General features: G+C 59.7%; 1 protein-coding gene across 1 annotated transcript in view; it reads left to right on the forward strand.

Annotated features, from left to right (window-relative positions):
* The first annotated feature begins 784 nt into the window (after window positions 1–784).
* Window positions 785–15,357, forward strand: part of ADAMTS7 (ADAM metallopeptidase with thrombospondin type 1 motif 7) — a 31,908-nt gene continuing 17,335 nt past the window's right edge. The window contains exons 1-13 of the mRNA XM_063170150.1: window positions 785–986; window positions 1,384–1,745; window positions 2,705–2,876; window positions 5,133–5,338; window positions 5,810–5,893; window positions 6,470–6,594; window positions 7,583–7,732; window positions 8,351–8,494; window positions 11,770–11,914; window positions 12,072–12,164; window positions 12,676–12,821; window positions 14,505–14,674; window positions 14,837–14,970. Coding sequence (XP_063026220.1) covers window positions 785–986; window positions 1,384–1,745; window positions 2,705–2,876; window positions 5,133–5,338; window positions 5,810–5,893; window positions 6,470–6,594; window positions 7,583–7,732; window positions 8,351–8,494; window positions 11,770–11,914; window positions 12,072–12,164; window positions 12,676–12,821; window positions 14,505–14,674; window positions 14,837–14,970 — 2,133 coding nt within the window. The remainder of the gene's footprint in view (window positions 987–1,383; window positions 1,746–2,704; window positions 2,877–5,132; window positions 5,339–5,809; window positions 5,894–6,469; window positions 6,595–7,582; window positions 7,733–8,350; window positions 8,495–11,769; window positions 11,915–12,071; window positions 12,165–12,675; window positions 12,822–14,504; window positions 14,675–14,836; window positions 14,971–15,357) is intronic.

The following is a 15,357-nucleotide window of genomic DNA, read 5'->3' on the forward strand; positions in this document are numbered from 1 at the left end:
TTAACACGGTACAGAATCTGGAAAATGTGAAAGCCAAAGTTAAAGGCATCAGTATAACCCCGCCCCTGATATACATAACCCCGCCCCTAATATACACAACCACGCCCCTAATATACATAACCACGCCCCTAATATACATAACCACGCCTGTCTGATGTGCATAACCACGCCCCCAACGCCACAACTCCGCCCATCTGTTGTGTATAGCCCCGCCCTCCTTTGTACATAGCCCCGCCCCCTGTTGTGTGTAGCCCCGCCCCCGCGGAGCCGCCCCGCCCCGCCCCGCGGAGCCCCCAGCCCGCCGCAGCCATGGCGGCCCCGGCCGCGCTGCGCCCGCTCCTGCCCCTCGTCCCCGTGGCCGCCGCGCTGGCGCTGGCCGCGGGCGGGGGCACCGCGGGGACAGGTCCGAGGGGACGGCACGGCGGGGACCGCGGGAGGGCCGCGCGGGGCTCCGCGGGGATGGGGGCGCGATGTCCGTGGGGAGCGGGGGGCACCGCGGGATGAGCGGTTTGAGCGCGGGGTGTCCGCGGGATTGTCCGTGGGGATGAGCGGAGTTAGTGCCGTGCGTCCGCGGGATGAGCGGGAATGAGCGCCGAGTGTCAGCGGGATTAGCAGGAATGAGCTCCGGGTGTCCGCGGGATTGTCCGCGGGATGAGCGGGAATGAACGCCGGGATTGTCCGCGGGGATAAGCGCTGGGTGTCCGCCTGATTGTCCGAGGGGATGAGCGGGATTAGCGCTGGGCGTCCGCGGGAATGAGCGGGATGAGCGCGGGGTGTCCGCGGGATGAACGGGAACGAGTGCTGGGGGTCCGCGGGATTGTCCCGGGATGCTCGCGATCCGGACAGCCCGGTGCCCCCGCCGCTGCCGCGGCCCGTGCCCGCGGGCCGGGCACGCTCGGAGCCCGCAGCCAGCCCCGGTCCCCGCCCGGCTCCCCGCGGCCACCGAGCCCCGCCCGGGGAGGCTCCGGAGCGCTCCGTGCCCGCGGGTGCTTTGCCCCCAGAGACGGCGTGTCCCAACGCCGCCTCAAAGCGGGGATTGCATTTTTCGGGAGTTTTTCCGTTGTTTGTTCCGTGGTTATTTTACTGGCAGCCGGAGCTGAACCGCGGGAGTTACGCGGGGCCAGCCGGGGCAGGGCTCCGGAGCTGCCTGACTCCCCTCGCCCGGCCGGCCCCCAGCCCCGACCCTAACGCTGTCCCCGGCGGAGCCCAGCGCGGGCCCCGGGGGCAGCAGGGCAGTCCCTGCTGTCCCTGCTGTCCTACTGTCCTTGCTGTCCCCGCTCCGTCCCAGCGGGCACATCCCGCTGCTGTCCATCCAGCTGCCGCCGCAGGGGAATCCGGCGGGGAAAGGGTGTGAGAGGAAAGGTGAAGGACCCTGCAGGTGAGCGCTGCACCCCCTCTCCCCAGAGCCGCGCTCCGGCAGCGACATCGTCCATCCCATCAAGGTCGACGAGAGCGGAGCCTTCCTGTCCTACGACTTGTCGCACCGGGCGCTCCACCGGAGATCTCCGGCCTCCAGGAGCCAGCTCCCCGCCTTCTACGAGCTGCAGTACAGGGGGCAAGCCCTGAAATTCAACCTGAGCCTCAACAGGCACCTGCTGGCCCCGGGCTTTGTCAGCGAGCGCCGTTTCGGGGGCATCGCGGGCGCCAAGATCCGGCCGCGCTCCCACAACCCGTGCCACATGATCGGGGAGGTGCGGGGCCCGCGGCAGGCGGGGCTGGCTGCCCTCAGCACCTGCGACGGCCTGGTGAGTACAGCCCCGCTCCGCAGCAGCCCTGGGCCGTAGGGGAATGGCAGGAGCTCGGTGGAACCCTTGTTTCTGCCAAAAGAGACTCCAAAACTCCCAGCAGCAGAGTCAGCATCTCATCGTGCAGGTCTGGTACACCATGGATGGGCTGACTATGAATTTCCCGTGGATTGCAGTGGTTTGGGAGCTCTCCGGGGCTGGGTTTACTTGTTTGTGTCCAAATTCCCAAAAAGAGCAATTCCCTGCCTTGTGCTGCATGAGTGGGATTGTGAGGAGCACACCTGGGAATGAGGGGCCGGGAGCTGCAGGTGTGATAGCACAGCTCCTGGGCAGTGAAGCTGTTTCCTCAATTCTCCACTGTTTGTATTTCCTCCAGTGACCTGGAGGAGTTCGGGGGAAAGGGTTTAGAGCCTCCTGTGTGTTTGCAGAAATGTCACATGTATCTGGTGGGGCAGTGCTCACGCTCATGTCCCTCTCTTTGGAGGGGACACAACTCCCTTGGGTCCTCCACGGCTTCCCACTGCCAGAGGGCAGGAGTGAATGGAACACTGGGGACAATCCTTCCCTGGGAGGGTGGGCTGGGGCTGGGATGGAATTCCCAGAGCAGCTGTGGCTGCCCTGGAGCCCTGGCAGTGCCCAAGGCCAGGCTGGACATTGGGGCTGGAGCAGCCTGGGACAGTGGGAGGTGTCCCTGCCATGGCAGGGGTGGCACTGGGTGGGATTTGAGGTCCCTTCCCACCCCAACCATTCCAAGGTCCCTTAATTCTGTTGATTCCCCAACCATTCCACTTGATTCCATTGATTCCTTGATTCCCCAACCATTCCACTTGATTCCATTGATTCCTTGATTCCCCAGCCATTCCAAGGCCCCTTGATTCCGTGATCACTCCCAGTGCCAGGTTGCACCTGGGCTGCAGGCACTTTGTGCCTCACGGCGGCACTTTGTGTCTCCCCGGCAGAAAGGAGTGTTTCAGCTCATGGACGAGGACTATTTCATTGAGCCGGTGTCCAGCAGCCGCCGGGAGGAGGGGGCAGCCCAGCCCCACAGGATCTACAAGCGCCAGGTGCCCGAGGCCAGGGCCGCGCAGGGCAGGAGCCCCCCGGCCCCGCGGGAGCCCTGCGGCGTGCCAGGTACTGTCCCTTCCTCCGTGTCACCAGCGGGGCTGCACCCCAGGCCTGAGGGCTCATCTGCTGCCCCAGGGGGGATGTGGAGACAGAGCTTTTGCCTTCATTTACACCAAAACTTTGGTTGTGACCTGCCAGGATGTTGGGCTTTGGGAGCGGAACTCTGCGGCTGCCCTGGGAGTTCCCGCTGTGGGCAGGGGGCTGTGGGTCCCTCCCTGTGCACTGCAGATGGATAAACTCCCAAATCCAACATTTCAAGTGCTGAGGAATTCAGTGCATTCCCACAAGCTCATGGGCACTTTGCTCCCTGATGAAGCTGCAGTGCATTACGTGCTGCACGTTTTCTGGAGCTCTCTGCTTCCACAAACCGGGGTTTGCTTCTGTAACAGGGTTATCTTCAGGCATTCCTCTGATAATCTAAATTAATTATTTAATCTGTGGTAATGATCTTAATGGTGTCTTCTAGGCTTTGAAGTCTGTTCTTGACTCAAGTCCATTCTGGACTTTGAAGTCTATTATTGACCATTAATTTCTCTGGGTGTACCATGGCCTGTGTGTAATTCACGTGGCTCTCTGTAATCAGCACCAGTGGAGTGGACGTGCTGTGCATGCCCTGGAGGGGAATCCCAAAGGAGTCTCAGAGTCTGTAGGATTTTAGTGACTGCCATCCTCTCACTGAGCTCTGCTGTGTTGCTCTTTGCTGTGCCCACAGCAGGCAGGTGCTGCTGGTGTTGTTTAACTCCTGTCAGTGCCCAGGGCTGCCCTGTGCTCACTGGGTGGTGTTGGGCAGGGATCATGCCAAGGGGAAATGCCCAAGGATGCCCTGATGCTCGCTGGGTGGTGTTGGGCAGGGATTATCCCAAGGGGAAATGCCCAAGGATGCCCTGATGCTCACTGGGTGGTGTTGGGCAGGGATTATCCCAAGGGGAAATGCCCAAGGATGCCCTGATGCTCACTGGGTGGTGTTGGGCAGGGATTATCCCAAGGGGAAATGCCCAAGGATGCCCTGATGCTCGCTGGGTGGTGTTGGGCAGGGATTATCCCAAGGGGAAATGCCCCCAGCCCTGCAGCAACCTCCCATCTCAGCTGGGAGCTCAGCACTAAGGACACAATGGGAAGGAGCTCCAAGGAAGCTGAGGCGATCAAACTGTCACAGTGGCGTTAGCAGTTCATCGGGAGGTGCAGATAGCTGGGATTTCTCAGGCTGGGGCTCAAACGCCCTTTCACAGCACGCTGCTGCTCAGCGCAGCCCAGGAAGTGTAGGAGTCCATTGTTAGGGGAGCCAGGAAAGCGATTCCCACTGTGTGGGATGAGGTTTGTGAAGCCTTCACCCGGCTCGGGCTGGCCCTGACCTTGCTCTTGGAGCCGTGTCACAGGAAAAGTCCCCGCTGCACAATTCCCAGTGGCTGGTGTGCGTGAGGAGCCGAGCTCTGCCCGCCTCCGCACTCCCAGCCGACGTTCCCCTTGTTCCCCCTCGGGAAAGAGCAGAGCTCCTCTCCTCTCCTCTCCTCTCCTCTCCTCTCCTCTCCTCTCCTCTCCTCTCCTCTCCTCTCCTCTCCTCTCCTCTCCTCTCCTCTCCTCTCCTCTCCTCTCCTCTCCTCTCCTCTCCTCTCCTCTCCTCTCCTCTCCTCTCCTCTCCTCTCCTCTCCTCTCCTCTCCTCTCCTCTCCTCTCCTCTCCGGTTGTTTCTCAAGCATCTCTGCAGTGTTTTCTGTAAATTCCTGTGTCATTATAAACCCTGACTCCACTTTGGGAGGCTCCCTGTTCCTTGTGGAATATTGCAAATCTTGTTCTGGTCAAAGAAATTCCTTCAAATTCAAATGCTCTGGTTTTGATTTTTTTTTTTTTTGGTTTTTGTGTCCTGCTCATGTGCAACAGGCTGAGCTGAGAATCCTTTGGAACAGAGCGCAGCAAAATGCACAGGAGTTATTGAGTTATGGCACTCTGCTTTGGGAGGCTCCCTGTTCCTTGTGGAATATTGCAAATCTTGTTCTGGTCAAAGAAATTCCTTCAAATTCAAATGCTCTGGTTTTGGGGTTATTTTTGGGGTTTTTTTGTGTCCTGCTCATGTGCAGCAGGCTGAGCTCAGAGTCCTTTGGAACAGAGCGCAGCAAAATGCACAGGAGTTATTGAGTTATGGCTCTAAGTGTGGAGCCTTCTCCACATCAAAGGTGACTCCTTTGAATTAAAAAGGAAGATATTAAAGTTGCAGGCACTTGATCAAGGAGGAAAAAAAACCATGTTTTCCCCTTCAATGGCTCAGAGTCTCAGGAGAGCCTGGAGCGGTCTGAGGGGCGCAGGGAGCGGTGGGAGCAGAAGCAGCACAGGAGGAGGAGGAGGAGGAGGATCAAGCAGCGCTCCATCAGCAGGGAGAAGTGGGTGGAGACGCTGGTGGTGGCAGACACCAAGATGGTGGAGTTCCACGGCAGTGCCAACATCGAGAAGTACGTGCTGACCGTCATGAACATGGTGAGTGCATGACACAAGCAGAGAAGGAGGTGGCTCAGTCTGTCCCTCTGCTGCTGCCCGGGTGGCGCCTCTTGGCATTCAGAGGAAAGCTTTGGTTGATGCCAGGAAAGGCTGGGATGGGGCAGAGGAGCTCAGGTAACATCCCTGGGTTTCTGGGGGTGCTGAAGGACCCAGAGAGCACCAAATCCTTTGGGATGTTAAACACATGCAATAGGAGCGAGAGCAGAGGGTCCCCCAGGTGTTTCTGGCTGGGTTCCAGTGCCTGCTCAGATCCCCTGGAGTGTAAATGGATTTCATGGCAGCTCCAGCCCCGTGTCTGCTCTTGCCTCCCATGTGGGGAATTCCTGAGGTAGAAATTCCTGTCAGCAGCCTCAGCAGCTGCCCCTGCAGGAGCTGCCGAGCTGGAGGTGGCAGGGGCAGCGTGCTGGCTGCTCCGTGTCCCCAGCCGTGTCCCCTGGTGTCCCTCTGCAGGTGGCAGGGCTGTTCCACCACGCCAGCATCGGGAACCCCATCAACATCGCCATAGTGCGGCTGATCCTGCTGGAGCACGAGGAGGTGAGCCCCAAACTGGGCTGGGCTGGAGACCCCCGGGGTTTGCCTCCCTCCTGGGCTGTCCCCCTGGCCTGGCTCCGTTTGTGTGTGGGAGAAATCCACGTTCCCACCTTTGCCTTGTACTCGTGGCAGGTGGAGCCAGGGATGGTGTGGGGTGGGCAGAGGAGCTGCACACCTCTGGTTTTGGGTGGTTTATGGTGTCACACATGGTGTCACTGTGCTGCCAGAGGGCTCTGGGGCACTGGTGGCCGTGTCCAAGCTGCTGTGGTGGCTCGGGGGGTCTGAGGCCACTCAGGGTCTCCACAGCCACGTCCTTCTCTGTCAGCCAGCACTCGGGGTTTTCCTGCTGTGGTTCTTAACCCCTGTTACTGGATGATTTAATGTTTTGGTTGAATCACAGATGAAAAGAAAGCAGGAAAAGGGCTGTCTTCCCACCCAGCCTACAAGCTATAAACACGGAGCAATTCCATCTGGATGGGAGTCACTCCCAATCCCCCTCTGATGTGCCTGGGCTTGGACCCCTCCCCTCCCCATCCCAAAACCCAAACAGCTCCAGCAGATCTCCCTTTTTGTTGGCAGGAGGACCTGAAGATCTCCCACCACGCAGACAACACCTTGAAAAGCTTCTGCAAGTGGCAGAAGAGCATCAACGTGAAGGGAGACTCACACCCCCTGCACCACGACGTGGCCGTGCTGCTCACCAGGTGTGGGGCCCACACAGGGCTGGGGTAGCCAAAAACTCACCTGGCTGCAGGTGGGACAGCCAGGGAACATCTCCTGGCAGCTCTTGGAGTCTCACTCTCCCTGCCTGGACCCCTGCATGTAATGTGAAATCTGGGGACATTTCCCGGCGGCTGGAGCTGCTGTGGAAGGTGGCCCCGCCTGTGGCACCAGGTTGCATTTAGATGGTCTTTAGGATCCCTTCCACCCCAGAGCATTCCATGAGTCTGTGATTCCATGGACTGGTCCAGATCGCAGGTTTAAACCTGGCCACAGCTCCCAGCTGAGGTTTCCAAACCAGGTTTTCACCGTGGCCCTGTTGCCAAGCCCCAGAAGGGCTGGATCCAGGAGCTGTACATGGCATTAACTCTCCTTTTCCCTGGGAGGCTGGGCTTGGCAGAGGAGCCCCTGCGAAGCCCCTGGCCTCCCACGGAGCTGGCAGGAATTCCTGCCTCTGGCCAAGTTTGTGTACCTTGCAGTCAGAGCCTGCTTTGAGGCTTTCAGGCTGCCTGAGCTGGCTGCTGTGGTGCTTTGGGTGATGATTCACAACCCACAGCAGCTCTGTCTTCCCTGGGAGGTTGCTTTGTAGCAGAAATGAGGCACTTCAGGCCTTGTACTTCAGTGGGGCTGTTCTTCCTGGGTGGCTGGAGCTGCCCTGGAAAACCACGGCACCTCTGGGATGTGCTTCCCCAAAGCATTGTTTGATTATCCCCAGCATCAGCTTTATTTATACAAGGGAACAAATGCAGCCAGGCTGGCCAGCAGCTCCCATTAATCAGGCTTAATGGTGAGCTGGGGATACTGGGAGAGGAAAGGGGGAAGGAAAGGTCACAAATGTTTCCCCTGTGGAAGGAAGCTGGATGTCCTGCTCTCACTCCTGTTTGGCTGCTGTCCGTGTGCCGGGTCCCGCCGCCTTCCAACGCCCTCTCTGCTCTATGTCTGTCTGTCTGTCTGTGTGTCCCCTCGGCCAAGGAAGGACATCTGTGCTGCCATGAACAGGCCCTGTGAGACCCTGGGGCTGTCCCACGTGGCCGGGATGTGCCAGCCCCACCGGAGCTGCAACATCAACGAGGACACGGGGCTGCCGCTGGCCTTCACCGTGGCCCACGAGCTGGGACACAGGTACCACCCTCCTCCTCCTCCTCCTCCTGTTCTCTGTGTGCACCCTGGGGCTGGAGGGGGCGCGGGGGAGGTTGGGAGATGGTTCCCAGGTGGTTCCTCACGGGTGCAAACGCTCCCTTGCTCCCTGAGGGTTTCATTCCAGAGTTAAGTTTTGGGTTGTCCCACGTTTAATGAGAACACACAATCCAAGGCAACCTGGAGAAATTGCACCTGTGTATTGTCCTGGGGTGGTGTGGGAAGGTTCTGGAGCAGGGGTTGCCCAGTGAGGAGTTTTAAAGTAGGATCTGTCTGTAATATCAGTGACAGAATTTCGCTTGCCCCAGTTTCAGTTAAATTTGACAAGATCACTTGAACCTTGCAGTTTCAGTTAGACATAGACATCTAACTGAAGACACAGACATTCCCCGTAGACATCTGCATGTGGGAAAGCACCCACCAGCGAGATCTTGTTGAATATCCCTGAGTTTCAGTGGGGAAGCTGCAGTGAGAGCAGGGACAGGGCTCAGGGCTGTCGGTGCACATCCCCAGGGCAGTCCCTGCTCCGGGGCTGGGAGCGGCGGCGGCGGTGGCTGTGGTGCTCGTGGCTCACCTCCCCTCCGTGGGCTGTGTCTTACACAGTTTTGGGATTCAGCATGATGGAAGCAGCAATGACTGTGAGCCAGTTGGGAAAAGACCTTTCATCATGTCTCCACAGCTCCTGTATGACACGTCCCCACTCACCTGGTCCCGCTGCAGCCGCGAGTACATCACACGCTTCCTCGAGTGAGTGCTTCCTCCTCTTCCTCCTCACTCATGGGGCTGGGGGTCGGGGCCCAGGCACGGGGGTGCTCTTATCTCTGAGATATCTCTCTAAGAGAGCTGGGGGTCTTTGCCCAGAGCAGCTGTGGCTGCCCCATCCCTGGGAGTGTCCAAGGCCTGGGGTAGTGGGAGGTGTTCCTGCCCATGGCAGAGGTGGGATGAGCTGGGCTTTGAGGTCCCTTCCCACCAAACCATTCCACAATTCCATGGATCCTCCCTGGGTTGCCTCACTCTGTGCTGTGAAGGCGGCGCAGGGGCTTTTGTGGGGGCACAGGGGCTGTGCCTGCACAGATCAAACCAGAGTGTTTTCCCTCAGTGCTCCCTGCATGTTCTGCAGTCTCTTCCATTCTCTCTGCCTGTCATGGGCAAACCAGATCCAGCCAAATTCTTCCCTGCCTTTGTTTATTTTTAGCACCCGTGGCTGATTTTCCAGCCTGTTGTTAGGAAGTTCCAAGGAGCCCAGCCCGAGCTTGGTTTGTCAGCCAGTGGTTTGCACTGGAGGAACATTTCCCCCGTGCTGCAGGAAGGTTTGAGGAGCAGCGAGGGGAGAGCTGGGCCAGGGAGGCTGCTGGGGCCAGGCTCCGCTCCCAGATCCCAGCCTGGGCCGTGTGGGTTGGCCCCGTGCAGGGAATTAGTGCTGATTTATGGCTTTCAGAGGAATGGAGCTCTCCCGCTTCCTCAGCGCTCTTGGCCCTCTGCTTGTAACCTTCACTTGGGCAGGAGGAATTTCCTGCCTGTGCTGACCCCGGGCTGCTGCTGATGGGGAGGCAGAGCAGCTGGAGGCTCCTCTGCTGGGCTTTGGTGTCTCAGCTCCCCAAAAGGAGCAGCTCTTCCTTGGGCTGTCTGTCACTGCCCGTGACACCAGGGCACAGACAGGAGTGTTGTAACGGGATGCTGGCAGGAGGACGGCAGGAGGACGGCAGGGAGGGAGCCAGGAAACCCGACCCTGCTGACCTGGGGTTGCTGGCTGTGCTTGGAACAGACCTCATGTTCGGAAAAGCCACGCTCTTGCATGGTGATGATTATTATTTTACACAAGATCATTGTTATTTCACAAGCGCTGCCGAGTGTCGGAGCGTCTGAAAGTGATTCTGGCAGCAGCAGGGCCCCAGCACTGCAGTCGGTGCTGCTGCAGCTGGGGCTTCACTCAGGGTCTGCCTGGGCATCAGGGGGCACTGGGAGGGTGCTGTCCCTGCTGTGGCAGCTGTCCCCAAGGAAGTGTCCCCTCTCTCAGGCCACTGTAGGGTGCTGGCACAGCGTGGCTGTGATGCTCAGTGCTGGAGGGACCCTTCAGTCTTTGCTCTAATCAGACAAACTGATTTTCAGCCTCCTTCCTCAGTGCTGGAGCTCTTCTTCCATCATCCTCCTCTTGCCAGGGCCTGCTGCCCTTGCCCTGCCCTTGCCACCCTCTGCCAGCCCCTGCAGCCCCGTGGCTCTGCTGCTGATTCTTCCCGAGCTCCAGGCTTTGCCTTTGTTTTTGTTGAATTCTGTCCTGGCTTCTTTGGACCCTTCCTCCAGTTCTCTGGGAGCTTTTGGAATTTTAATCCTGCTCTCAGATGTATCTGCAGATCCTGTCAGGCTGCTCACAGATGGGGATTTAATCATTGCTCCATCCACTCCATCCTCCAGCTCGTTAAGGAGCGGGCTGGAACAGGCAGAGCAGTGCAGGCCCCTGCATCTTTCCCTGTGGACTGGGATTTACTGCACATCCCTGGAAGCCAGAGGGAAACTCAGGCCAGTTTTTCCCTGCTTGGAGATGTGTTTTGGCCAATTGAACAGAAAAGGAGAATGACTGTAAAATATTTAACAAAGCAATAGATTCTGGAAAAGCTGAAAGCTGAGGCAGATCCCAGTGACCCCAGACTGGACAGAGACCCCTCTGTGAGCTGGGGCAGGGCAGGGGGTGCCCCAAGCTGGTCAGAGGAACAGGAGGAGGCTGGGGACAGTGCAGGGGGGACCTGGGGAACACAAACAGGCACGGGGTGGAGTCCAGAGCAGCACAAGTGTCACACCTGGGGCTCGTCCAGGATGGAGTGCTTGAGCCTGGACTTTTTCCAGTAAGGACACCTTCTGTTTTTAGAGAAAACACCCCAAGTGTACAGAATGGGATGGGCTTTAAGGCTCCTTCCAACCCAACCATGGCAGGACTTTGAGATTCTGTGGAGCTACGTGGGGAGGTGCCCTGCAGTGTGTGCCTGGCACAGGCTGCCCAATCCATGCCCCGTCCATCCCAGCTCAGCCCCACATCACCCACAGGGATGGGATCCTGCCCTTCCCACTGGGCTGGCAGCAGCAGGATGCTCCTGCTCTTGGGAGTTTGGAAATGGAGATTTTTGAGTCCCTGGGGTGCTGAAAACAACCCCTTTCCATAGGGAAATATAGGTGTATTTCAGTGAGGACATGCAGGGGAGCTGAGGGGCTGTCTCCAGCCCAGGGAGCTGTTTGCAGGTGTCCCGTGTGGAACCCGGTGGTGGCATGGGAAAGGGAGGAGGGTGCTGGTTCTGCTGGGCATCACCCGTGGCACTGCCAGCCAGCGCCCCATTGCAGCAGCTCCCCTGCTCCCAGCCCTGTTTCCACGCTGCTGCTTTGGCTCAAAAAGGAATCTCACTGCACGTGAATTCCCAACAACCCCGAGTAACCCGATCCCACCGCAGCCTTGCCAGAGCCCCGGCCTTGCTGGAAACGAGTTTGTTGAAATAACACCAAATAACACCGTGGGCTGAGCGGGACAATCCCGGCGTGTTTGGGAGGTGTCAGCAGCAGCTGGAGCAGGGCAGGCACCTCTGCCCCAGAGCTGTGCTGTCCAGCCTGGTCTGAGCAGGGCAGGGGCACGTCCAGCTGCTCATCATCTCCTTTATTCATCTCCTTTATTCATCTCCTTTATTCATCTCCTTTATTCATCTCCTTTATTCCTGTTAGCAGTGCCCGCAGGGACACTTCTGGCTGTTGACATAAATGTCACTGGGACATTCATGGCTGTTGCCCCTTCTGTCTTTGTCCCTTCGCCTTCCCCATGTCCTGCCGCTCTGGGGGGACATGGGGGGATCACTCTGGGGGCTCCCATCCCAATGAGGTACCCAGAGGTGCCCACCCACACCGGGGCAGCCCCAGGGACTGCAGAGCTGGGGCTGTGTCACTGGGAAATGCTGGTTGCTCATCCGGGACATTGACCAGCGGCTGTTCCATCCCCTGCCAGCAGTGTGGGACACGGGGTGACACTGCTGTGCCCTCTCTTGCAGCCGGGGCTGGGGGCTGTGCCTCGATGACCCCCCGGCCCGGGAGCTGCTGGACTTTCCCCTGGTGCCCCCGGGTGTCCTGTACGACGTGGGCCACCAGTGCCGCCTGCAGTACGGCCCCTACTCCACCTTCTGCGACGACATGGACGTAAGGGGGACATGGGGGGCTTGGCTGGGGCTGTGCCCACCCTGCCCCAGGGATGGGTGTGATCTGTGCCCGAGGGATGGATCTGTGCCTGAGGGATGGATCTGTGCCCAAGGGAGGGCTCTGTGCCAGGCAGGAACCTGTCCCTCTCTCCCCACAGAGTGTCTGCAGCACGCTGTGGTGCACGGTGGGGAACACGTGTCACTCCAAGCTGGACGCAGCTGTGGATGGCACAGCCTGCGGGGAGAGCAAGGTAATGGTGGCGGGTGGGGACACCCTTCTATGGCCTGGGGGAGCGCTGCTCCTGCACGCACAGGGCTGGGCTCATCCCACTGCCCCTGCTCTGCCCAAACACCCGCTGCCCCAGCAGGGACTGCCCTCACCTCACTCACTCGGGGTCACCTGAATCACCTGGGAAGGTGAAACCCACAGTTAATGACCGTGGCAGGAGAGCACAAGGCTGGTTCTGCTGCCATGGTGGATGCTCCTCCCTGGGATCTCTCCCACTGCTGGGGAGCCCCTCTGGGCTGTGGATCCCCTTGCCGAGGGGTCTCCATGGAGCTTTGGGTTTGTTTTCTCCCTCAAACCCTCACACAGCCCAACACCTCTGGGTTTCCCACAGCTTGAGGAGCTGCAGGCTCTGGCAGAGCCCAGCTGAGCCCAGGCACTCCCGCGCAAGCAAAGCAGGGATTTCCAGGGCGCAGTCTGTGTGCTGGGCTCGGCGCTGCCCGCCCCTGACGCCGCGCTCCCCTCCTGTCCCGCAGTGGTGCTTCAATGGCGAGTGTGTTCCCGTGGGCTTCCGGCCCGAGCCCATCGACGGCGGCTGGAGCTCCTGGAGCGCCTGGGCCTCCTGCTCGCGCAGCTGTGGGGCGGGAGTGCAGAGCGCCGAGAGGCACTGCAGCCAGCCCACGTAAGCCAGCCCCGAGCCTGCACTGCCCGCACCGGGACAGCGGTCAGGGTCACACACTGCTGGGGTGGTTGGGCGGGAGGGACTGGTTCCATCAGCCCTGCCTGGAGTGCTGGGGTGGTTCTGGTTCCATCCCCTGCCCCAGAGTGCTGGGGTGGTTCTGGTTCCATCCCCTGCCTGGAGTGCTGGGGTGGTTTGGGTGGCAGGGACTGGTTCCATCAGCCCTGCCTGGAGTGCTGGGGTGGTTCTGGTTCCATCCCCTGCCCCAGAGTGCTGGGGTGGTTTGGGTGGCAGGGACTGGTTCCATCAGCCCTGCCTGGAGTGCTGGGGTGGTTCTGGTTCCATCCCCTGCCCCAGAGTGCTGGGGTGGTTCTGGTTCCATCCCCTGCCCCAGAGTGCTGGGGTGGTTTGGGTGGCAGGGACTGGTTCCATCCCCTGCCCCAGAGTGCTGCACTGTGACCCAAACAAAGGGCAGAGGCTCCACGCTCAGAGATGTAAAACATATCCACAGTGTCCTTCAGTGACAGAACAGCAACCCAGGCATTCTTGGAGCCTGATTCAGAGTTGTTTTGAAAAATCCTGCTGCAGTTTATCACCCTGCTGCATTCCATCAGCCAGTGCTGGCTGGAAGTGTCCGGGCACTGCTGGAGGAGCTGCCATCTCCGTCCTGGCATTTCTGCTGACCCATCTGCTCCCCACATGTCCCCTTGGTCACCAAACCCCTGCTGCACAGATTCAGCCAAAGCCCCCAGCTTGCCCTGGTGTCAGAGCAGCCTGGGGTGGGGAGGAAAGGGGCTTTTAGTGATCTTCCATGGGAGTTGCTTTTCCATGGCATGGGGAGCTCTGGCAGCCCCTGCAGTGAGCTCCTGTCCCTCCCAGCCATGTTCTGCCCATCCTCTTCCTCGGGTGAGTTTGGTAAGTGCTGCTGGGCTCTCGAGGGGAGTGCTCTGTCATCTCGGTCCTGGGTCAGGACCTGATTTGTGTTTGACATAAACGCTGTGGCAGAGGTGCTGTGGTGGTTTGTGGAGTGTTCAAACACAGCTGTGGACAGGCAGGAGAGCAAACACTGGGAATTTCCCGGGCAGTTGTTTGCTTTGGCCACTGGAGGTAAATCTTCAGCTTTGCCCTTGGGATGAGGTGAGAAAATATGTGCTGGGCATCCCCCCCTCCCACAGCCATTCCTCAGGGCAGAGCGTGTAAACACAGCCCTAAAATAATCACTAGCTTCATTCTCTTCAGCACAGTGTGCCCAGGAGAAGGAATTCTCATGGGGTCACTGGGACATGGGATGTGGACAGTGGTGTGACCGAAGGACGAGGCAGCAGGGTGGGAGATGGTTGTTGTGAGGGTGTGCTGGCATCTGGAAGAGCACTGCTGTGCTTCTCGAGTCTCTCTTGCTTTACAAAGCCCACTGTCAGCTTTGCCATTCCCCGGGGCAGCAGAGGAGCAGAGCCAGGAGGATTCCCTGGGTGGGATGGAGAGCAGCTCCTCCAGAGCAGCTGCAGGAAGGGCACCAGGCTGGAGGGGCTTGGAGCCGCCTGCTCTGTGGAAGGTGGATGGAACACCCGTGGCAGGGGGTGGAACAGGGACGGGCTCTGAGGTCCCTGCTGACCCAAACCATTCACAGCTCTGTGACTCTGAGGCCTGTGCCCTGCCAGCCCCGGTGACTGTGTTTGCCTCCCCCAGGCCCAAGTACGGGGGCCGGTACTGCCTGGGCGAGCGCAAGCGGTTCCGGATCTGCAACGTGCGGCGCTGCCCCCCGGACGGGCCCTCCTTCCGCCAGGTGCAGTGCAGCCAGTTCAACCCCATGCTCTACAAGGGCAAGCTCTACAAGTGGACACCGGTGCCCAACAACAGTGAGTGCAGAGCAGACCCCTCAGACCTGGAGCTGCCGTTTGTGTCCCTGCCTTGCCCCGCAGCTCGTGCCGTGTTTTGTGTTTGACGCTGCCCCGGGCCTGCGGGGCGGGTTGTGCTTTCGGCTCTGCAGTGCCGGGGCTGAGCGCGTGCCTGTTCCCCAGTGAACCCCTGCGAGCTGCACTGCCGGCCCGAGCACGAGTACTTTGCGGAGAAGCTGCGGGACGCCGTGGTGGACGGCACGCCCTGCTACGACAGCGACGCCAGCCGCGACGTCTGCATCAACGGCATCTGCAAGGTGGGCTGGCACCTGGGGGCACCCCCGGGGCAGCACCCAGCCTTGGGCACTCAGCATCCCCTCCCTCTGGTGCTGAGCTCGCTCCTTTGCCATTACCCCTTGGAGAGCGTTCCTGGTTCCCGTGGGGTGAGTGCTATGGGCTGTGTCAGCCTCTGTGCTGGCCTCAAGGAGCCAGGGCACCACCCAGGCCACGATGGGTGCAACCTGGAGCAACCTTGGAGCACCCTGCTCTCAGGGAAGGTGTCCCTGCCCTTGGCAGGGGGCTGGGACTGCATTGTCTTTAACGTCCCTCCCACCCCAAGGCATCCCAGGGTGCTGTGAATCCCCTGGGGACGATGCAGCTGGTGCTGGGACGGCCTGGGAAGTGCTGGTGTGGGGCTGGTGTGT

The sequence above is a fragment of the Melospiza melodia genome, chromosome 15 (genome assembly GCF_035770615.1).
Source record: "Melospiza melodia melodia isolate bMelMel2 chromosome 15, bMelMel2.pri, whole genome shotgun sequence".
Lineage (NCBI taxonomy): Eukaryota > Metazoa > Chordata > Aves > Passeriformes > Passerellidae > Melospiza > Melospiza melodia.